The sequence below is a fragment of the Temnothorax longispinosus genome, chromosome 8 (assembly GCF_030848805.1).
Source record: "Temnothorax longispinosus isolate EJ_2023e chromosome 8, Tlon_JGU_v1, whole genome shotgun sequence".
Taxonomy (NCBI): Eukaryota; Metazoa; Arthropoda; class Insecta; order Hymenoptera; family Formicidae; genus Temnothorax; species Temnothorax longispinosus.
The window spans coordinates 10,607,572-10,631,693 of record NC_092365.1 but is presented as its reverse complement, the minus strand read 5'-3'; the positions used below and the strand labels follow the sequence as shown (position 1 = coordinate 10,631,693).

Here is a 24,122-nt window from a genome sequence, read left to right as displayed (position 1 = left end):
TATTTTATGAGAAATCTTGTTATTACGAATCCGTAATTCGTAATAACAAGATTTCTCATAAAATAAATTACATAGATTCGTGAATTTTTTTTTATATATTCTTTATACACTCGTACAAAAAAAATAGGGAACACTTCATAAACCCTAAAAATTAGGCTATTTTCAAACTGCTGTAAATCGGCGAAAAATTATCGTAAAAAAAAATTTAAAAAAGCATTTTGAAGCTTGAAGTTTCAACTTTAACGCACTTTTGGTGAATTTTTAAAATTTTTTTATTTTCTTTGTTGTACGCCTTAAAAAAGAACACATTGTTTTGTTCCTTAAAATTAACTTATGTTTGACTACTTGAAACTCAATTAAAAATTTTTTTTCAAAAAAATTCAATTAACGTTTTATAAACTACATAATTTTACCTACAAAATGCTTTTTTTTAAATTTTCCTACGATTTTTTTTGACCGATTTACACGACTTTGAAGCAAAACCTGTATTTTTTAGAAAAAATGACGTAACTCGATGAAAAATCATCGTAAAACAAACAAAAAAAAAGCATTTTAAAGCTCAAAATGTCAGCTTTAACGTGGTATCGGTGACTAAAAAAAATTTTTTTGTCTTTCTTGTTTGGTGCTAAAATTAAAAATGTTGATTTATTCTTTAAAATTACCTTTTTATAACACTGCAGTTTGATAAAAAATTTTTTTTCACAAAATTCAATACAAATACCACAAACTGTAACATTTTACCTACAAAATGCTTTTTTGAAAATCTTCCTACGATTTTTTTTTACCGATTTACACAATGTTGAAGTTAACCCTTTTTTTCTTGAAAAATGACATTTACCGCCGACATTAGCATTAACCAATGTGCACCACGTGGAGGTTGTCGGTCAGATTTTGCACATCGTATGTGTGTGTGTGTGTGTGTGTGTGTGTCACAGCAGAGATAAGGACTCTGCAGCTCGTCATTTCTGCAGTATTTAAATGACAACCTCCACGTGGTGCACATTGGTTAATGCTAATGTCGGCGATAAATGTCATTTTTCAAGAAAAAAAGGGTTAACTTCAACATTGTGTAAATCGGTAAAAAAAATCGTAGGAAGATTTTCAAAAAAGCATTTTGTAGGTAAAATGTTACAGTTTGTGGTATTTGTATTGAATTTTGTGAAAAAAATTTTTTTATCAAACTGCAGAGTGTTAAAAATGTGCAATTTTAAGGAATAAATCAACATTTTTAATTTTAGCACCAAACAAGGAAGACAGAAAAATTTTTTATAGTCACCGATACCACGTTAAAGCTGACATTTTAAGCTTTAAAATGCTTTTTTTTTGTTTGTTCTACGATGATTTTTCATCGAGTTACGTCATTTTTTCTAAAAAATACAGGGTTTGCTTCAAAGTCGTGTAAATCGGTAAAAAAAAATCGTAGGAAGATTTTCAAAAAAGCATTTTGTAGGTAAAATGTTACAGTTTGTGGTATTTGTATTGAATTTTGTGAAAAAAATTTTTTTATCAAACTGCAGAGTGTTAAAAATGTGCAATTTTAAGGAATAAATCAACATTTTTAATTTTAGCACCAAACAAGGAAGACAGAAAAATTTTTTATAGTCACCGATACCACGTTAAAGCTGACATTTTAAGCTTTAAAATGCTTTTTTTTTTTTGTTTGTTCTACGATGATTTTTCATCGAGTTACGTCATTTTTTCTAAAAAATACAGGTTTTGCTTCAAAGTCGTGTAAATCGGTCAAAAAAAATCATAGGAAAATTTTAAAAAAGCATTTTGTAGGTAAAATTATGTAGTTTATGAAACGTTAATTGAATTTTGTAAAAAAAATTTTTTAATTGAGTTTCAAGTAGTCAAACATAAGTTAATTTTAAGGAACAAAACAATGTGTTTTTTTTTTAAGGCGTACAACAAAGAAAATAAAAAAATTTTAAAAATCCACCAAAAATGCGTTAAAGTTGAAACTTCAAGCTTCAAAATGCTTTTTTAAATTTTTTTTTACGATAATTTTTCGCCGACTTACAGCAGTTTGAAAATAGCCTAATTTTTAGAGTTTATGAAGTGTTCCCTATTTTTTTTGTACGAGTGTATAATAATGCAGTCATCAGCTACAGAGCCCGATTTTGCATTTTTGCTCTTAAAAATTTATAATAAATAAAATACGGAATAAAGTGCAGTTTAACGTGCACTTAGTGCATAAAGTGCACCTGAGTGCACCTGAGTTGGCCTGGGTCTCCTGCCGACCCTTAACTGCACATTCACCGTTCGTTCGGCTCACGCATTCAGTTCACGCTGTACTGAAATATACTTGTCGTACATTTACTCTGTTCTCTTTCCTTCTTCGATAGCCCTCACTGCGTATCCTCGTATCCCGCAATAAAAATTATGAGGAAAAATGTAACGCCTGTTCCATTAATTCATTGCTCACATTCGATTACGGGAAACCACTTCTCGAAGGCGTCCACGGCCCCTGCGAATTGGTTTTTCCTTTGAACGCTTATTCGTGCCATTTTTGGTTGCCCCGATTGCTCGTGTCACGAAATGCCCCGGCGTGATTTTTCCTTATTCATGATCCGTGACTTACAGATAAAAAAGAATACCATAAAATCTACTCATGCATTATGCTCATGCATTATGCTTAGTGAAGTCGAGTGACTGAACCGTACAACTTACCGTTTCGGATTTCTTATTATGTTATTCGGCAAGAAAACAAATTTTTGGGATTTGAAAAAATTTACTTTGAGCACTTGAAATCAAACTTTCTGTCACTGAGAGAGAAAAATGGTTGACACGCAAATGCCATTTCGTTGGTACCTAGAGGACACTAAGAAACATTTGTGATTGATATTACAGGTTTCTAGCAGTAAGCATTTTAAAGTTAGGCCCGCGACAAAATTTCAGCAGTGTCACGAATAGCCCCGGTCTCCCCTATTAATGAGAATTTGTGCAGAAGAGGCAACCTCGTCCAAATCTAATTGTATAATTCGATCTCCTTAATCTGTCTCTTTTTCTACGTGTTAAATAAAATAAAAAATTAATAATTATATTTATATAAATTAATAATTAAGTTAATTGGATGTTTTGGTTGGTCAACCATACTGCCGGCAGGGACCATCAATAAACGATCATCCCGGTTACAAATGTAACAAAAAAAAATTACATTGTACAATGGGGACCATTAATGAGTTCCGTTCTCGGTGTAGATGAGCGCACTATTTCTACCTTCTAGCCAATTGCGAGCCTAGAAATAGTGCACTCATCTACACCGAAAGGGACCCATTATTGCTCCCCATTGTACATTGCGTTGTAAGCGTATACGTCAACGACAGTAAATACATTCACGTGCCATAAAGATCCGACTAGTGCGACGTTAAAATACTTCTTGTGTTTATTTTAATATAAAAGAAACGATTGTACATAATATATTTACCGTCAGGATTGTAACGAGCTATTTTGTTACTTAAGATACAATCAGTCTCTTAATAAAGATTTATTTTGTGCAACAATTATCCGTCCACTTTCGTCACTTTTTCCTTATTTCAACTCGCTTTTTATATTTATATTTATGCCTTTGAATTTGTTTTAACATTGCCGTATTAAAGGCTATGAAAGTATTGATCGTTATTGCTTAACTGTACCTTAATACTCATGTTAAATATAACGCAGTCGATGGTCCAATGAGAGAATTTCTTTTTCGAAAACGTATTTCTCTCATTGGATCATCAGTATTACACACGATACGCGTGCCATATACCTGCTGCTAGTTGTAGTTTCTTAATATTTTTCTAAATATAAAATTAAGTTAGTTTTCTGTTAATTATTTTTTTATTTAAAGTATTGTGGAGTGTAAAATATAATGTATTCACTCTGTTCTGTGTTGCTTTAACTTAACTCCGCTCCGTGTATATTATACGTCCTTTTTACTAATAAATTTTGTATGTAACTTATAAACTATGACTGATTTATTACACACAAATGGTATAAATAATAATGACTCAGCGATGGTACTTCATATCACCGTCAATACTAAACAAATCGAAATTATATGCTGTAAATAAAATATTTTTCAATATTTAATTATTAAAAAATATTTCAGTTATAACATAATTTTGGTTTGTTTAGTATTAACGTTGATATTATGTACCATCGCTGACTCATTATTATTTGCCATTCTTGAGCTCTGGTTATTCTACCTGCCTGCCTGCATTGCGCCAGTATTGTTTGCCGACATTAAGATCCGTTGTTACCCAACGCGACGCTGAGACCAGTACTAAATAAGCCGTTGGTGCTACCAGTAATGCACCAATATCAGAAATCTGGCACCAGTACTGGTGCAGTACTAAGCCGATAATAAATCCTGTACTGGGGCAGGTGGTGCACCGGTATCAGAAATCTGGTAACCAGTATTGGCGCAGTACTAAGCCGATCATAAATCCTGTACTGGGGCAGTACCAGTAGACTGGGCCAGTACTGTCTGCCAGTATTGGGCCCAAGTTATCATCCGACACCGCGCCAGTAGTGTTGCCAGTACTACGCCAGTACCCGAACTGCGACAACCAGTACTGCCGCAGTATTGGGCCGATTGTAAAACCCTATATGGGGAGACTAAAAAAAATCAAAAACATTTATTTTTTTATCAATGTTTCTGTCATCAAAAACTTTTCCGAATTTTCCACAAATGTGTCTCAATGATACCTACAACATATTAAAACTTCATCAAAATCGGTTAAGCCGATCAAAAAATATGAATTATTTTCGAAATTTTTATTTTTATTTTTTACAGCAAAACGGTTCAATATTAACCCTTCGCCCGTAAACTGGGTCATAAATGGCACAAGCCGAAATTCAAAATAGAATACCGCCGAAATGAAAAAGGGGGGGGGCTTGCTTTTCCTCGTAAAAAAAGTAGGTAGTGGGGAGAACTCATGCCCAAAGTTTCGTTAGAATTCGCCAGTGTGTGCTTGACCAGCAGCGAGTCAAAGTGCGTCCAGTGCCACTATTGACCCAGTTTACGGACAGTGCCAGACTTTCGTGCAAGGAAGTAAAATTAATTTAACGTCATTTTCATATTACTACAGTTATTTTTAACTTATATAAGTGATATTTTTTGTGATTGTGTATATTATATATATATATACTAGGTGCGCAACTAAGTTTCCGGGTTTTTTTTATCAATAAAAAATGAAAAATTTCAAGAGAAATACAAAAAATGGCTTATTCAAAGTATCGTCCCTCGCTAACTATACATTTTCGCCATCTCTCTGGCAATACATGAATACCGCGACGATAAAACGACGCGTCTTTGGACCGAAACCATTTATCCAACCAATTTTGCACTTCTTCGAAATTGGTCAAGTGTAGCCCAGCCAAGCCATGCGCCATCGACCGGAACAAGTGATAATCGGAAGGCGCCAGGTCTGGCGAATATGGCGGGTGCGGTAGCAGATCCCATTTCAGCGTTTTGATGGTGTCCTGGACGATGGAACTGCGATGGCACGGAGCGTTGTCGTGCTGCAATATCACTCGTTCGTGTCTCGTGTACCATTCTGGCCGTTTTTCGAGCAATGCATGGTTTAAATTGGTCAGTTGTTGTCGGTAGCGATGCGCATTGACAGTTTCGCCCGGTTTCAGCAGCTCATAGTACACGATTCCTTTCTGGTCCCACCAAACGCAGAGCATTGTCTTCTTTCCAAAACGATTTGGTCGTGCCGTCGATGTTGATTTTTCACCAGGTGAAAGCCACGATTTTTTGCGTTTGGGATTCTCTAAATATATCCATTTCTCATCGCCAGTAACAATTCGATGAAGAAAACTCTTTCTTTCATGCCGCAAAAGCAAAATTTCGGAAGTGGCTCTTCGATTTTCCATCTGTCTCTCAGTCAACTCATGCGGCACCCATTTTCCTTCCTTTTGAATTTTTCCCATGGCATGTAAACGTTTGGAAATACCTTGGTGAGTCATGTTTAATGCCTCCGCAAGTTGATTTTGTGTTTGCGTATCATCTTCATCCAATAACGCTTGCAGATCGGCGTCCTCAATTGTTTTTGGTCTTCCGGAGCGCTCCTTGTCCTCAGTGTCGAAATCGCCACTTCTGAAGCGTTTAAACCAATCTTCACAGGTAGTTTTCGATGGTGCATGTTCGCCGTAGGCCTCCTCAAGCAAACGACGTGCTTCAACTGCATTTTTTTTTTAAGTTAAAACAGAAAAGCAAAGCTTCCCGCAAATGCTGTTTATTTGGCACAAAATTCGACATCTCCATTGTTAGAAAAAATATTTTTGCGTTGCGATATGTATTGGTATAACGACTGGTTATTGTTAACAGATGTCCAAGCTATAACTTCAGACAACTTCAAACATTTAAATCGAGTACATGTGTTATTGGTGCCATCTATGTGTGAAACCCGGAAACTTAGTTGCGCACCTAGTAACCTCAAAATGTGAGTGGATGAAAACACGTGTAAAAAGAAATTACATGTACTTTCAGAGTACAATGGATGATCAAGCGACAAATATCAGATATTATTTACGAGAAAGACGATTTTATATGATTTTTTAATAAAATAATGTAAAAATTACGCTAAAAATCTTATTTTTCTTTAACTCAAAAAACGCCATTTTCAATCCTCAGAATAATTATACTTTTTAAAAATGACCCATATACAGAATTTTTTTCTTGAAAGTACACATATTTAACTATAAAACCTCGTTGGAATTTTTTATTTTGATTTAAAATTCAATGAGATATGATTTTTTTTAATAAAAATGGATTTTTATCAATTTTTTGCATAAAGAATTATTTATAAACAATTTATTTTATAATGAATCGCTAAATAAACTTTGGGATTATAAAATAGGATAGTATACAAGTATTACAGAATTTTTTCAGATTTTTTGAACACTATTTACTAGGTCAAAATAACGACAGGACATTTACGACCCAGATTACGGACGATGCCAGTCAAATTATAGTTTACGGGCGAAGGGTTAAGGGCTAATATTTGAATAAATTATAAGTGACACTGATAGCAATTAAAGCAAAAAAATGAACATAATCCGTGTGGGGGCACATTGACCCTTCTTATCCGGTTACGACCTTTGTTTTAATTTATTAATATTGTTGCGTGCATGCCGCCCGGTATACCTTTCCGACACCGAGCTGAAGCGTGCAACGGAAAGTCGAATGTAGCCTGTCCTTAGTAACGAGCCAGTTATTGATTTTATTGATTTAATGTAACAGCTGATAGATTTGTTCTCGAGCTGCTGGACCGTGCGGACGTGGTCCACGCTCTCCTGTATCGCGACGTTATAATAAACATCGAGATTATTCTTGTTATAACTGCAGTGTTTCTGTTATTTCCGTGAGCGTCGGGAGTGTGAGCGTGTGTGAGTGAACGAACGACTCGGCGAGCGCAACATTTTGGGGGCTCGTCCGGGATAAAAAAAAAAAAAAAAAAACGAGCTGCGCTAATTAAGACGGAAATGGCTTCGACCGCTCCCACGAGAAAACGGCTACGATCAGCGACTCCACAATCGAACGCTCCGGAGACGGCGGAAGTGATTACGCTGCAGGCGGTGATGCAGGAGATCCGTGAGATGCGCGCGGAGCGCATGCAGAGGGAAACCGAGTTCGCGGCGATGATACAGCAGCGCGATGACGAGCTTCATCAAATGCAGGAGAGGATTTCAGAGCTAAGTCCCTCCAATAATTTTCTTTTGGGTGAAAACGCGAGCGGCGCGGTGCGAGTGACGGGCGCGGGTGTAGACGCGTCCGGAGATAGAATTCCTCGCGGCGTTAAACTAAAGCCCGATACGTACGACGGGACGGCGCCGTTACGCGAGTTTCTTTCACAATTCTCGCTAATTGCCGTTGCGAATGGATGGAGTGAAGCGGAAAAAGCGGTTGTCTTGGCGTCGTGTTTACGGGGAAAGGCGCGTTCATTACTTGATGCGTACGCCGATGGGATCGAATCTCTCTCTTACGCAGAGTTAAAGGCGAAATTGGAATTACGTTTCGGAGAAAGTGAACTCGCACAAAACTACTATCTTCAGTTCACAAATCGGAAACAGCGCCCGGGCGAGGATTTCGCAGCGTTGGGCGCGGATCTGGAGAGGCTTTCACAGAAAGCGTATCCAGAATGCTCTCACGAGGTTTGCGATAAAATTGCGAGCTCTCAATTTGTCGCCGCGTTGACCGACGGTTTTGTGAAGCGTACCCTTCAAGTCGAGGGAGTAACGTCGCTTCGAATAGCGATCGAGCGTTCGAAGACGCTCAGATTTATCAATCAAAATTGTTTTTCGGGAAAAAGAGACGCTACGCCGGGAGATTCTCATTCCGTCCAAAAAGAAGTTCCGGAAACAAAGAAATTTTCGAAGGGACAAAAGGGAAATGAGCGCCGAAAAACAAAGGAGTGTTGGGGATGTGGGGCAACCGGGCATTTCCGTTCAGAATGTCCCGCGCAGAAACAGGAAAACTAGCTTCTGTCGGGTTGATCGGGGCTGGCTCGACAGGCGAAGCCCGAGCTCCGGTTTACGCGCGCGGCAGAGCTAATATTGTGCGCCGTCTCGGAGGCGTGGGCGCGGACTCACGCAAACGTTGTTGTGTTAATGGATTTTTAGACAATAAATCTTGTATTTTTAGAATAGATACGGGCTCAGATGTGTCGGTTTTAAATTTAAGATTGGCGAATAATTTGAAGCAAGTTCCTCTTGATTTTTGTAATCTCAGATATCCTACCGGTGAGAGGGTGCCGGTAATTTCTCGCCTATTAGCCACGATTTTTTTGGGCAAATTTAATTTTGAGATGCCTTTTTATGTGGCAGACATTAGTGACGAATGTATTCTCGGGACAGATTTTCTTGAGAAAGCGGAAGTTTTGGATAAATTTTTAGAGAACACTCTCGGTTTGACGAAGAGTGTGGAAGTTGAGCACGGACTAATTTGTTCTCGAATTGAGGACTGTCCTGTTCTTCTTCCGATATTTGAGCAAGGATTCTCACATTTAAATCCTTTACAGAAACTTGTCTTTGCTGATTTCTTAAAAGAATTTTATCATGTCTTTTCCGAAAATATTATTGCCGGGAATTGTGATGTATTATGTCATACCATAGAATTGTGTGATTCTCGCCCTATTAAGCAGGTACCTCGCCGAATTCCCCTTCATCTACAAACGGAAGTAAATAAAATTTTGGAAGAGATGAAAGACCAAAAAGTAATTGAGGAATCAAGCAGCCCTTGGGTTTCTCCGGTTGTTTTAGTAAAAAAGAAGGATGGCTCTATACGGTTTTGTGTGGATTATCGAAAAGTAAATGCCGTAACAAAGAAAGATTCCTTCCCTCTTCCAAGGATTGACAATATTTTGGATTGTTTAGCGGGGAATTCGTGGTTTTGTACTCTTGATTTAAAGAGTGGATATTGGCAGGTAAGATTAGACCTCGAAAAAAAAACAGTGGTAGTATTATACCTTAAAAAAATCTAAGTAACAAGTGGTAGACGAAATCTTTGTATCTTAAAAAATCTCGAAAAAACCTAAACAGTAGTATCTTTACCTCAAAAAAAAAAAAAACAAAGTAGTAGTATTATACCTCGAAAAAACCTAAGTAACAAGTGGTGGACGTAATCTTTGTATCTCCAAAAATCTCGAAAAAACCTAAGCAGTATTATTTTTATTTCCAAAAAATTATTACTCAAGTGATACACATCACAAAATTACGTTACCTTATCAAAAAATGAGTCGCGCTTCAAGTGATCTATTATTACAATTACAAAAAAGAAATGATATCTCTTTTTAAATTACAGCGCCAATTACAGAGAACATATATTTTTCGAGATACAAAGATTACGTCTACCACTTGTTACTTAGGTTTTTTCGAGGTATAATATTACTACTGCTTTTCTTCGATTAGAATAAAAAATTGAATCATGAAGAATTACACAGAGGTAACAGTACAAAATACAAATATTTTATTAAAATATTTAAACCCAACAAGGGAATACAAGGTATTTAAATACAAAGTTTATATATGTATTTTAAAAGATTTAATCGCATCGCAAAGAATTACAGAGGTAACAGTACAAAAAATAAAAATATTTTATTAAAATACATAAATTTTCTTGTCAAAAAACTTGGCGCTGCTAGACCTCAAAATTTGGTCAGCCTGGTGTGTATGTGCGAACGAGTGGGTGTGGGCGATGTGTGTGTGTGTGTGTGTGTGTGTGTGTGTGTGTGTGTGTGTGTGTGTGTGTGTGTGTGACGGTGAATAATGCGGCTTATTACTAAGTATAGGATAAGTTAAGATAAGTTTAGATTTTTAAAGCGATTAGAATTAAGTATAGAATAAGTATAGAATAAGTAATATCTACATTTGTAAAAGGTCTCTCTCTCTCTCTCTCTCTCTCTCTCTCTCTCTCTCTCTCTCTCTCTCTCTCTAGCAGCGCCAAGTTTTTTGACAAGAAAAATTTATGTATTTTAATAAAATATTTTTATTTTTTGTACTGTTACCTCTGTAATTCTTTGCGATGCGATTAAATCTTTTAAAATACATATATAAACTTTGTTTTTAAATACCTTGTATTCCCTTGTTGGGTTTAAATATTTTAATAAAATATTTGTATTTTATACTTACCTCTGTGTAATTCTTCATGATTCAATTTTTTATTCTAATCGAAGAAAAGCAGTAGTAATATTATACCTCGAAAAAACCTAAGTAACAAGTGGTAGACGTAATCTTTATATCTCGAAAAATATATGTTCTCTGTAATTGGCGCTGTAATTTAAAAAGAGATATCATTTCTTTTTTGTAATTGTAATAATAGATCACTTGAAGCGCGACTCATTTTTTGATAAGGTAACGTAATTTTGTTATGTGTATCACTTGAGTAATAATTTTTTGGAAATAAAAATAATACTGCTTAGGTTTTTTCGAGATTTTTGGAGATACAAAGATTACGTCCACCACTTGTTACTTAGGTTTTTTCGAGGTATAATACTACTACTTTGTTTTTTTTTTTTTTTTTTTTTTTTTAGGTAAAGATACTACTGTTTAGGTTTTTTCGAGATTTTTCAAGATACAAAGATTTCGTCTACCACTTGTTACTTAGATTTTTTTAAGGTATAATACTACCACTGTTTTTTTTTCGAGGTAACAACATATACACTACTATGCGTGTACTTGGCGCCTTTCTTTACCTTTTTTTTAAAAAAGGTAATTTTGTACAGATATCACGCCTTTTTGTAGTATTACGCATTGTATAAACAATATGTACAGGGTGTTATTTCGAGGTATAATACTACCACTTTGTTTTTTTCGAGGTAACAACATAATACATATATACTACTATGCGTGTACTTGGCGCATTTTTTTACCTTTTTTTTTAAAAAGGTAATTTTGTACGGATATCACGCCTTTTTGTAGTGTCATATAAGACGTCGGCATTAGAAGTAGATAGAAGAAGAAGTATCTTAATAAAAAATTTTCACATTTGGACTTTGCGTCGCAATATCTCCGCTCGTAGGGCACGGAGCGGGATATTATAAGAGAAACCCCCCCCCCTAATTGGACCCCAAGCTATCGATCAAGCCTACTTACAACTTGATCCGTTCACTCGTTATTGAGATCTCAACATCTCGGGTACTCGCAACCCGTCGCGTCGCGTAAAAGAGTCACGGTCGGTCTCGCTCCGCGTGTACTTGGCGCGAGACACTACCGTGTCTCTTGATTCTGCCGCTAGGGAATTTGTCATTCGATTCTTATGAATCAAGCTTGAATTCGATGTCTAGGTGTCCCAGGTTGCCGATGACGAGGTTCACATATAGTGCGCTTCATAGTTTTCGGTATCCAGGTGTATTAATACCTTGAATTCGATGTCCACGTGTTCCAGGTTGCTGATGTCGGGTTCCAGATAGTGCGCTCTATAGTTTTCGGTGTCCAGGTATAATAATACATTAAATTCGATGTCTAGGTGTCCCACGTTTCCGATGACGAGGTCCACATAGTGCGCTCCGTAGTTTTCGGTGTCTACGTGTATTAATACCTCGAATTTGATATCTACGTTCAAATTTAAAGTTATAAATACACTTAGACACCAAAAACTACAAAGCGCACTATGTGGACCTCGTCATCGGCAACCTGGGACACGTAGACATTGAATTCGAGGTATTATTACATCTAGACACCGAAAACTACGGAGCGCGCTATCTGGACCTCGTCATCAGCAACTTGAGACACCTAGACATCAATTTCAAGATATTAATACACGTAGACACCGAAAACTACGGAGCGCACTATGTGGACCTCGTCATCGGCAACCTGGGACACGTAGACATCGAATTCAACGTATTATTACACCTGGACACCGAAAACTATGAAGCGCACTATCTGGACCTCGTCATCGGCAACCTGGGATACCTAGACATCGAATTCAAGCTTGAGGGTGCCGTCACATGCGGCGTAACTTGCGTAAGCGTAACTGCGGCGTAACTTGTGCCGACCAATCACATCATCTCATTTGAGTATCAACTTTCGTCTAGTTATTTTACGCTCTTTACGCTATTGTCATTACGCCAAATCCAATTTCTAGCGGAAGTAGCGGAACTAGCGATAGATAGTGCAGACTGGTGCAGGCTGGTGCAGGATTGTTACGCACAGGACGGATTGTTACGCACAAGAGAGAAGAATGAATACGGATCAATTAAAGGTAAGTTAATAAATAGTTTTGTATAGAATTTATTATAATTATTTATTATAATTTATTATATGAAAGCTGTGATAGCTGCATTTGGTCATATCCGATCCACTGTTCACGGCATGTCGATACGAGGTTATGATGGTTTTAAGATTTCAATGCCTTCTCTTTGGCTTTTTCATCCTAATGCATCATTATTCACATTGCATGCTTGCCTTTTAGCACAAATGTGGGTATTGCGGGAGACTGTTCAGCTTTACGAATTTTATCGAGCATGAATGCTTTAAGCATTATGTGGAGGATGAAGATCGCATTTGTGTGGATGAAAATTATGTTGTGACAATATGTACGTTTACTATATCCTTTTATTCTTCACGCACATTTTATTGTCTCATAACAAAAGAATTAAATTTATCTATTTGTTAAATAATCAAAGGCACTGCAAAGACTGCCGAAGGTCCTGCATGTAAAGATACTTTGGATGAACTCTTGATTGTAGCCCAGTAAAATGACAAAATTTTGAGGAAATAATACTGACTGGACTGAAACTTTGTAAACAGACTTGTTTTAGGGTACTATTCAACATATTAAAAGTCCCCACGTGTAGGCGCTACGTTGCGGGGAGGGGAGGGTCCAAAAGATTCCAAAAATCAGTTTTTTGCAAATAACTCGGAAAATATCGACTTTACAAAAATTTATGTAAATATAAAAATTGTAGCTTACAAAATTCCACACAATTTCGTTTTTTATTCAAATCTGTATGATCAAATGGAGCAGAGATAGAATTTTTTAAACACCGGTAGTTTTGCCTTGACTCGAGAGTCCATTTTCGAGATATCAGCGAAAAATGCGCGACGCGCGTACGCGTTAGCCTCTATTTGAGAGTCCATTTTCGAGATATTAGTGAAAAATGCGCGACGCGTGTACGGGTTTTTGTTGCGTCGCAAAACTACCGGTGTTTAAAAAATTTTATCTCTGCTCTATTTGGTCGTACAGACTTGAATAAAAAACGAAATTGTGCGGAATTTTGTAAGCTACAATTTTTATATTTACATAAATTTCCGTAAAGTTGATATTTTTTGAGTTATTTGCGAAAAACTGGTTTTTTTTTTATATTTTGGACCTTTTGGACCTTCCTCTGTCCGTAACGTAGCGTCTACACATGGGGACTTTTATATGTTAAATAATACCCTAAAACAAGCCTGTTTACAAAGTTTCAGCCCAGTCAGTATTAATTCCTTCAAATTTTAAAAATAATTTTATCTCTGCTCTACTTGGTCGTACAGACTTGAATAAAAAACGAAATTGTGCGGAATTTTGTAAGCTACAATTTTTATATCTACATAAATTTTCGTAAAGTTGATATTTTCCGAGTTATTTGCGAAAAACTGATTTTTGGGACCTTTTGGACCCTCCCCTCCCCGCAACGTAGCGTCTACACGTGGGGACTTTTAATATGTTAAATAGTACCCTAAAACAAGCCTGTTTACAAAGTTTCAGCCTAGTCAGTATTATTTCCTCGAAATCGACAAATTTCGAGTCATTTTACTGGGCTATTGGGGCTGTGAAGGAAAGGAGAGCACTTTACGACTATACTATACCTGCTTCTCAGAGAACAAATTTGCGTAAAAATGCGTTATGGTTAGAAGTATCCAATCTTTTAGGAGGTACTATATCTAAATTTATTTCTATCTCTATATCTCTATATGTTTTATCTTTTGTGAATACACATATAGATATTTTATACGTTATAAATCAATTATACATTACATGTGTATATGTTTGTTAGGTGCTCTTGGTCCAGAGGAAGCTAAAGCTCGCTGGAAGTATCTGCGAGATAATTATGCAAAAGCTCGCAAAAAGGCAAAAGCCTACATTCCCAGTGGATCGGCAGCTAAAATTAGTGGACTAAAGAAATCTAAATTTAGATTTTATGACCTCATGACATTCTTGAATGACTTTCTTGAAACACGGCAGTAAGTTCTTTCTCTTCAATATGCAAAATTATACCATTTTCTTAATTTGTCAAGTATATTGAGAATACAGCTTGTTTCATGTTCGACATACTCATATAGGATGCTGTATGTAAGTATATATAAATATATATATATATATATATATATTTATTTATTTATTTCAGGACTGTCAGTTCAATGCCAGACGTTATTGAAAGTCAAGTATATGCAACATCTATGCAATACGAGGACGATAGTGTTGCTTCATCTTCACAGTTCACCGATATTCCTTCTCAGACTGCTATCCATACTTCTCCAACGATGCAGACTCCCATTCGTGTTTCTCCAAAAACACCAATCTCGTTGTCAAAATGTCTCGTTTCTCCGCGAATCTCAACAGAAGACAGCGTCTCTCCAGAAATACCGCCAGCCCTCAGTAAAACTTCACCAATACCGGCCACAAATTCGAAAAGTTAGTAGTTTGTTTATATGTTTTTCCTCTCATTTTCTTTGACGATAATAGCTTTATAATAACAATAATAACGTATCGAAATATGTGTATCACAGCAATAACATTGCTGTCTTGTTTTCAGGACCATTGCAAACTGCTGACTACGATTTAGATAAACCCCCCCGGCAAACCGCTGCAAAGAAAGTAAGTTATCGCGATTTAGGGTGCTTTTCAATTAACGATACAAATATTATTCTGTCTTTATTGCTCTTTGGATATTGAACAAAGACAGAATGATACTTGTGTCAATTTGTGTTATCTACTAATAGGAAACATCGTTAATATGTCCAAAAATATCAGTTTAATACCTACGAATGAATTAGCGTACGGTTGTTGTCAATTAAAATTTACTTTATATAAATTCTACATTCTTGTTGAATGTAGAAATGTTTGTATTGCGTGTCTTTACGCGAACATATAACTCAGCTATATTAGTAAGCCCGGTTTATTCGTACGTTTATATTATGTTTTAGAGCAAAAGGGCGAAGATTTGCAAACAGCGTTGATAAAAGCGTTGAAAGAGGATGACTCAACAGTGGAGCCAGCGCAAACTACTGATCCGCTAGATGGATTTTTAATTCGATTGGGAGAAGGTATGCGAAGGTTGCCATATCGTGACAGAGCTCGCCTGGAAATACGATTTCTAACGTTGCTTGCAGAGACGGAAGATTCTTGTGAGAATAAAAAAGAATAATCGATGCGTTAATTGCAATATTAATTAAAAACGTTTCCTTTCATTTATTACAAATTAGTTTTACATACAGAGGCATTCATACATACATTACGTATACACACAGCGCACTCGCTCTTACTTGTAAGTCATCCGCGAAAACGCAATACGTTACAAAAAAATAATCGTTTCAACAGGTGGATGACAAATATAATAATTATAGTTATATAAGTATATAAGTTTTAGTTCAAAATTTTGTACTGGTTTACGCAAACATATGAAATAAAAAGTTTAACAATGGCATTGTATATTCTTAATGGCTGTATAATTTTTTCTTCAGATATTCTTAAAAAGTACGCTGTCTTATTTTATGTAGTTGCACAGTTCAGCACTCATTCGGAAGAAACGAAAACAATCGCCCAAGTCGCATTTCACAAGCTTCCCCTTGTTAATATCAAATTGGAATTATATCAGCATGTTTTACAACTTGAGAAAGTTAAGAAGCTTGGCTTCTGAGCAATACTTACGGAAGTCAACGTGTATATTAACGATAACATCTCTCGTTGGGAAATAGTAAAATCCTGCATAGTAAATGCTAGCATATCACCTGAGCAGCATGAATGTCTATTAATTAGCAATTGTTCTCGCTGTGGAAGTAAAAGCTTCAATGTGCAGAGAAAGCGTTAACAGCGTGAAAAACGTAGAAACTAACAATTTGTCATTTACGATTGGAAACTGTCATCTATGTGGTGCTAATGACTCATACAATTTTGAAAAATCGTTGAGGTATAATTGAAGGTATCAGACACTGGACGTATCCCTAACGTTTCGTCTCAATTTCGTAAAACGTCGATTTGTGCTCTGTTACAATAAAAAAGGAGAAAAAAGAAAGTAACAATGTAGTATAGTAGATAGTAATAGAATAATATACATATATAACTTGGGGGGCATTTGCAGTAAGTCGTGTGTCTTAAGTTCTCCGTACACTGAGCGAATTTTTATTTTCATTGTAGAAACTTTTTAGGAATACGAGTAGCGATGGTGGATGGAAAAGGTATGAAGTGGTTACCACAAAGGCGAGTATGAAGGCAAAATTGCACGTTCATCGTATTTTTATCCACGTTGGACCGCACTTGTACAAAAGAGAAAGCGATTTTTATGGATTTTTTCGATGCACACCAACAGTCGCCGCACTGTCCGTTTCTCCTAGCGTAAAACCGCCCATATTACTATTTGCTCACGGTTCGGTTTTACCATTATTCCGCGTCTGGTGCGGAAATTCTTGGTCGCCGGCATATTTGCCGAATAAAATCCTCGGCGCCAAACTAATTTACCATTAGGTTGTCTAAAATTTTTACGTATTAGACATTTTACGCTCTTATGCTCCTTTATATTTTGAATTGATTTGTATATAATGCAATAGTAGCTTAAAATTGTACACGATACTTTCGATTGAAAAAATCTGCTCGCGCGTTCGGATTGTCACGATATTCAAAATACTATCATCAAAAGACTGTTTAAATCAGCGTAAAAATATGTGAAAAAAGATAGTGAAACATAAAGAAATTGTTACCTGACAATATGCAATAGATTAAATGGCTGTGAAATGTTTTGATCTTCAATTTGAAATAATTATTATTAATCATAAATCTAGTATAATTTAGGAAGGGCAAATAATTTTTATTAATATAATTATAATATCAGATTATTAGAGGATAATGGAAATAATGGTGAAGATTATCAACAAGTAATTATTCATATTTTCGTCCAAAAAGTTACCAAATATACAATGATATATTAATGAATGCCATTAATTAAGAGGGATATTTTAAGGATGATTTCACTCGATTTAATCATTATTTTGTATACTTTTAATTAAATGGAATAATGTGAATAATTAACAAAAAATCAGATTCTACGCTTTGGTCATTAAAATGCTTTATTGTTTCTTATAACGATATTACTATGTGCCACGAGTATGAAACTAATTAGCGTTTTAATATTAGATATAATATAAATAACAGTTACAATTAGTGACTTATATCTAATACCTATCAAAATTTGTTTTATTATTTTTACGAATATATCGGCGATTACGCGTAAAAGGTTTTCACGCTCTAAGTGCAGTCTCATTCTCACGCCGATTTTACTCTACGACGTCGTTTAGCCGTCGATGAAATCTGACGTAACGAGGAAAGTTCGATAGGTTTTAAGTCAACAGCGAAAATAAGTTTACAGCCAAATACCAGGTAGGAAGGACGCATTAACGTTAGAGAGCGATAATAGGAAAAGTCTCTGACATTCGTGGGAAGTGCTTTGAGTTCTTCGGAGGACCTAATGTAGCGTCTTTTAAATTCAGAGTTATGTTTTGCAGTCCTTGTCGGAAAATTCTTGGTAGGTTCCTGATCGCAAGTTGCAAATTCTGATAGAGACTTGATCAAATTCTCGATTTTTCAATTAGAAATCGTCGAGTAGACCTTTTTCCCACTGCCAGGGTACTGCCCCGCTGTTTTCGAAATATGCAGCGAAATCGTCTCGATTTCTAGAGGCAATTCGGGCGTGGGCGTTAGTTCTGCCTGCGTCGTTCACTTCCTGTAATGCACCGTTTATCACGGCTCTCTCTTCGTTGAGCATGCCTATATAATGCCTTTCAGAGAGTGGCAATTTGTTTTCTTTTTGGATAATAAAATTATGCAAGCATATAGTCGCTTGAACAATTTTGACTGCAGTAGAAACAGATGCAATTATCGATCGACGATAAATTCGCCATTTTGCTACCAAAATGCCGAAAGCGCTTTCGATCATTCTTCGTGCTCGACTGAGACGGTAATTGAATATCTTTCTTTGACGGTTCAGATGTCCGCTTCGTGGATACGGTCGCATCATGTAACGAGTCAAAGCGAATGCCTCATCCGCTACTAACACAAACGGTAATGCGGGCCCAGAAGCCTCAATCGGTCTCGGTTCTGGCAAATTCATTTGGTTTCTTTCGAATCGTTGGCCAAAGTTTGAATGCGCGAAGATACCGCCATCGCTCTGTCTGCCTTCCGCACCAATGTCAACTAGTGTGAAACAGTAGTTGGCATCACAAACCGCTAGTAAACTGATGCTGTGATTTCCCTTGTAATTGTAGAACGTTGAGCCGCTGCGAGGAGGTGACTGAAATGGAAAATTACAATTTTTATCTCTTAAAGTAAATATAAAATACATTATCTTAACATCGACTCACCTGTATTACTACGTGCTTCCCATCTATCGCACCAATACAGTGCGGAAAATTCCACTTCGTCTCAAAATCATTCGCGATTTTCAACCAATTCTCTTCATTTATTTCAGGGAAAACTGATTCGTGGAGAGTATTCCATAATACTTCGCATGTCTCAGAAATAATTTTTGAGACAGTGCTTATTCCAATTCGAAAAGCATAAGCAGTTGAAGCCATAGTGTCCCCAGACGCTAAATAACGCAGGCATACTAAAAGCCGGGTACGGGCTGGTATTGGATCTCGGACGACACATTGTTTTTCAATGAATGGCCCAACAATGACCATTAACTCATCAAACATCTCTCTGGACATTCTAGTATAATTGTAGAACATTTCGTGGTCTTGAAATTCCATTTCTCTGACCAAATTTTCACTGGCACCCTGGAATAACCTTTGTCTTTCTCTGAATATCGGGCGCACCCATATTCTGTGACGAGCGTTTTCCTCTTGCAACACCATCAGTTTCCATATTACAAACAGTTTTAGTATACGACGTTTCCCAACTTTCCGTTGTTGACGCGTTTGTTTCATCTTCTTCCACTTTAGCCATCGTTTCCATATAACGATTAATATCAGGTCAGGATCTATTTGATTCAATTCCATCTTGTACATTAAATCAACTGTTTAATCTGGAGATCACACGGTATCCTCACTACTTTCCCACTCACGCAGAATACTGGGATTTGTCGGGGTATATCTAAATCGTAGTCAGCAGTTTGTAATGGTCCTGAAAATTAGACAGCAATGTTATTGCTGCAATACACATATTTCGATACGTTATTGTCGTTATTATAAATCATTCACCATTAAGTCCACATTAACAATAAATTTGTTCAACGTGATTCACGCTGGTTCGCTCTGTGACGGTGATTATCCCATTTTAGCATATCAGGCTGAAAGTATATATTACAATGAAAATATCTTACATGTAGAGTTCTTATTTTCACAAATTTAGAGCACATTCTCTTATATATATAAAATATAATTGTATAAATTATTTGAATAATAACATATTTTATATGTAAATCTTACATCATATGGCAATTTTCTTCATGTCATCTGGTGGAGGTTGAGATGAAAGAACACACATAACCTCCGAGTCTGGCATAACCAATTTCAAGTGCAGATGCAGAGAGAGAAGTTACGTCATTTTCTAGCCTGGGTTTACATGGAGCGTATTTCGCGCAATGCGTAAGTTGCGAGAACCAATCGCAAATCAGTTTTGTATTTCTGTTGAAGGATACAACGGTAACTCTGATCTCCAATTGGTTGTATTAGTTACGCATTGCGCGAAATACGCTCCATGTAAACCCAGGCTAGAAAATGACGTAACCTTGATGCATCATGGACGTAACTTCTCTTAAATCACTAGGATACGCAGGTTACGCTTTACGCAAGTTACGCCGCATGTAACGGCACCCTGATTCATAAGAATCGACTTAAAAATTCCCTAGCGGCACTTTCTGCCAAGCGTAGAGAACCTTCTTTTCCGTTGACTTAATATATATTATATCAAGCTTGATTCATAAGAATCGACTTAAAAATTCCCTAGCGGCACTTTCTGCCAAGCGTAGAGAACCTTCTTTTCCGTTGACTCAATATATATTATATATTACCTAATTTACCTAAATAGAAATCTTCCTCCTGACCGATAAGTCTATCGACCTAATTTCGAAATACGCGCGCGATATCGAAACTGGCGATACCTGCGCCGCCAGTGTCGAAAAAGTGAAAGTGACGTTCTCTGTTTGTTACATGTATGTTATAAAGAGCGGTCGACGTAGACGACGACGACGACGACGACGACGACGTATCTTAATAAAAAATTTTCACATTTGGACTTTGCGTCGCAATATCTCCGCTCGTAGGGCACGTAGCAGAATATTATGAGAGAAACCCCCCCCCTCCCTAATTGGACCCCAAGCTATCGATCAAGCCTACTTAGAACTTGATCCGTTCACTCGTTATAGAGATCTCAACATCTCGGGTACTCGCAACCCGTCGCGTCGCGTAAAAGAGTCACGGTCGGTCTCGCTCCGCGTGTACTTGGCGCGAGACACTACCGTGTCTCTTGATCCTAAGGATCGAGAAAAGACCGCTTTTTCTTGCGGAAACGGTTTGTGGCAATTCACGGTTATGCCTTTCGGTCTTTGCAACGCCCCTGCTACTTTTGAGCGACTTATGGAGAAAGTTTTGAAAGGATTAATTTCTAAGATTTGTTTTGTGTATTTAGATGATGTCATTGTTTTTGGAAAGAATTTTGAAGAAATAATGCGTAATTTAAAAGAAGTTTTTCTTCGCTTACAAAACGCTAATTTAAAAGTCAATCCTAAGAAGTGTGTATTTCTAAAAAGAGAAGTAAAGTACCTTGGACATGTAATATCTGCAAAGGGTGTTGCAACTGACCCAGATAAGATTTCTTCTGTTAAACATTGGCCGCTTCCGAAAACACGGAAGCATGTGCGAAGTTTTCTTGGTTTTTGCTCGTATTATAGGAGATTTGTCAAAGGTTTTTCTATTTTGGCTAAACCTTTGTACAAATTGACGGAAGAAAATAATAAATTTGTCTGGTCTTCCGAATGCCAAGAGGCATTTGAGAATTTAAAATGTGTTTTGACTTTTCCTCCTATTTTAGCTTTTCCTTCAGGTGAAGGACAGTTTATTTTAGACACCGATGCCTCAAATCATGGTATCGGGGCGGTGCTTTCTCAGTTTCAGGGAAAAGAAGAAAAGGTGATCGCTTATTTTAGCCGAGTGTTATATAAACAAATCCGAACGAAATTATTGCGTCACCCGACGTGAGTTATTGGCAGTGATAGACTCGGTGAAATCGTTTCATCACTATTTATATGGAAGGAAGTTTCTAGTGAGAACGGATCATGTTTCTTTACGATGGTTGATGTCTTTCCGGAATCTGGAAGGGCAATTGGCCAGATGGTTGGAGCGTCTGCAGCAGTACGATTTTGACGTCTGTTATCGGAGCGGAAAGGCTCATGGTAATGCGGATGGTTTGTCTAGACGTCCGTGTTTGGAGACGTCTTGTCGTTACTGTACAAAGATAGAGCTCAACGAAGGATCGAAAGAAGAGATTTGTGGACGTATAGTCTTCGCTGAGGAGAATCCTCAGGAATGGCGTTCCGCTCAACTTCAGGATCCGGTTGTTTCAAAAATAATTCAAGCCAAAGAGGCTGGTAGACGATTTGATTGGCAGGAAATTTCTCCTGGAGAGCCTTCTTTAAAAATTTATTGGACTCATTGGGAGATGTTGACAATAATTGATGGTGTTTTATATAAGAAATGGCTCTTCCCAAATTTACAGAAGAACATTCTTCAGATTATCGCGCCTAAACAAAGGATTCAAGAAATTCTGAACGAGGCCCATAATTCACCTTCTGGAGGACATTTTGGCATTAATAAAACGTTACAGAAGATTCGGAAACGTTTTTATTGGGCCACTTGTAAAAAGGATGTAGAAAGATGGTGCGCTACCTGCAAGATTTGCATTGCTAGGAAAGGTCCCATAGATAAGGGAAAATCTTCTTTGCAAATCTACAATGTAGGAGCTCCTTTTGAAAGGATACAAGTGGATATTTTAGGTCCCTTGCCTACTTCTACAGACGGAAATAAATATCTGCTGGTGGTAGTCGATAGCTTTACTAGATGGCCAGAAGCTATGCCTCTTAAAAATAAAAGAGCCAATACAGTGGCAAGATCTTTAGTAGATCAGGTATTTTCTCGACACGGAGTTCCTTTGGAGTTACATACGGACCAAGGGAGAAACTTTGAGTCCCGGCTTTTCCAAGAAATGACCTCTCTGATGGGGATAAGAAAAACTCGTACGACCCCTCTCCATCCACAATCAGATGGGCAGGTCGAGCGTCAGCATCGTACTATTTTAGATTATTTGGCAAAGTTCATTTGTGAAAGTCAAAAAGATTGGGATCGATGGATTCCTTTGTTTCTACTAGTTTTTCGTTCTTCAAAACACGAAACCACTGGAGTAACTCCGGCGGAGATGTATCTACCGCAGGATTTACGTTTACCTTTAGATCTTCTTAGAGGAAGTCCTCCTTCGTTAATAAGGGAGGAAGGCGGAGAGGTAGAATACATATCCAATTTAAGGAACAGATTGGATCTCATCCATCAGTTTGCTAGACATCATCTACAAATTAGATCCAAAAACGTTAAGTCCTGGTATGATCGACGTTCTAGACGAGTACTTTTCGAACCGGGACAAAAAGTCTGATGGTTATATAATCCTCAACAAATTGTATAAAAAGTAGTATAAAATTAAAATAAAGAAATGGAAATAAATATGTTATTAATAATTTCAATACTTGCTTTCTATTTCAGTAATATGGCGTGCTGACCAGCGGACTGCCTGGATTGGAGCGATAGTATCATCGATGGAAAAGACTAATTGAAATCTTCTCTGCATTAAATTTTCTAAATTCTGTGTATAATCCGCACAGATAATTCCACACTTAATGCACGTGGTTCCTTAATGTTTCTTAATTGGCCATTCATTTCGATTTCATTTAAGCCCAAACGTTTTCAATTGGATTTAAATCCGGAGATTTTGCTGGCCAACGAATTTGTTGAATGTCCGGATTTACTTCGAACCACGCTTGCATCAATCTAGAAGTATGAACGACACTATTGTCTTGCTATTTTCACAACCGAATACTGTTCTTCGGGATAGACGCGTCTAATGCCAGCTTTTAATACTTCTTGTAAGATTTCAACATATTCTTCGGCATCCATTCTTGATGATATCTCTACGAGATCTAATAATCCATTGGCCGTCATGCTTCCCCAAAAGCCTAATGTGATTCTCCCGCTATATCCTGATGAGAGAACGTATTTTGGATTTAAACGTTTTCCTTTTGATCGCCAGACACGATAACGTCCTTCTGTGGATGAGAAGACTTTTTCATCCATCCAAACAACAGCGTTCCATTCTTCTTGAGGTGTATTTAAATGTTCTCTTGCAAACTGCATTCTTTGTCTTTGATGTTCCGGCTTTAGTCCTATTTTCT

At 37.0% G+C, this 24,122-nt stretch overlaps 2 protein-coding genes across 2 annotated transcripts; one reads left to right on the top strand and one right to left on the bottom strand.

Annotated features, from left to right (window-relative positions):
• Nucleotides 1-14,243: 14,243 nt before the first annotated feature.
• On the top strand, nucleotides 14,244-16,126 carry LOC139817550 (uncharacterized). The gene is made up of 4 exons (XM_071785747.1): nucleotides 14,244-14,349; nucleotides 14,472-14,658; nucleotides 14,823-15,109; nucleotides 15,231-16,126. The coding sequence occupies exons 2-4, from the start codon at nucleotides 14,624-14,626 to the stop codon at nucleotides 15,368-15,370; spliced, it is 462 nt and encodes a 153-aa protein (XP_071641848.1). The 5' UTR covers nucleotides 14,244-14,349; nucleotides 14,472-14,623; the 3' UTR covers nucleotides 15,371-16,126.
• A 1,463-nt stretch (nucleotides 16,127-17,589) lies between these two features.
• LOC139817549 (uncharacterized) lies at nucleotides 17,590-20,256 on the bottom strand. The gene is made up of 4 exons (XM_071785746.1): nucleotides 20,116-20,256; nucleotides 19,888-19,976; nucleotides 19,048-19,810; nucleotides 17,590-18,977 (listed from the first exon to the last, which is right to left on the bottom strand). The coding sequence occupies exons 3-4, from the start codon at nucleotides 19,693-19,695 to the stop codon at nucleotides 18,276-18,278; spliced, it is 1,350 nt and encodes a 449-aa protein (XP_071641847.1). The 5' UTR covers nucleotides 19,696-19,810; nucleotides 19,888-19,976; nucleotides 20,116-20,256; the 3' UTR covers nucleotides 17,590-18,275.
• Between the last annotated feature and the right edge of the window lie 3,866 nt (nucleotides 20,257-24,122).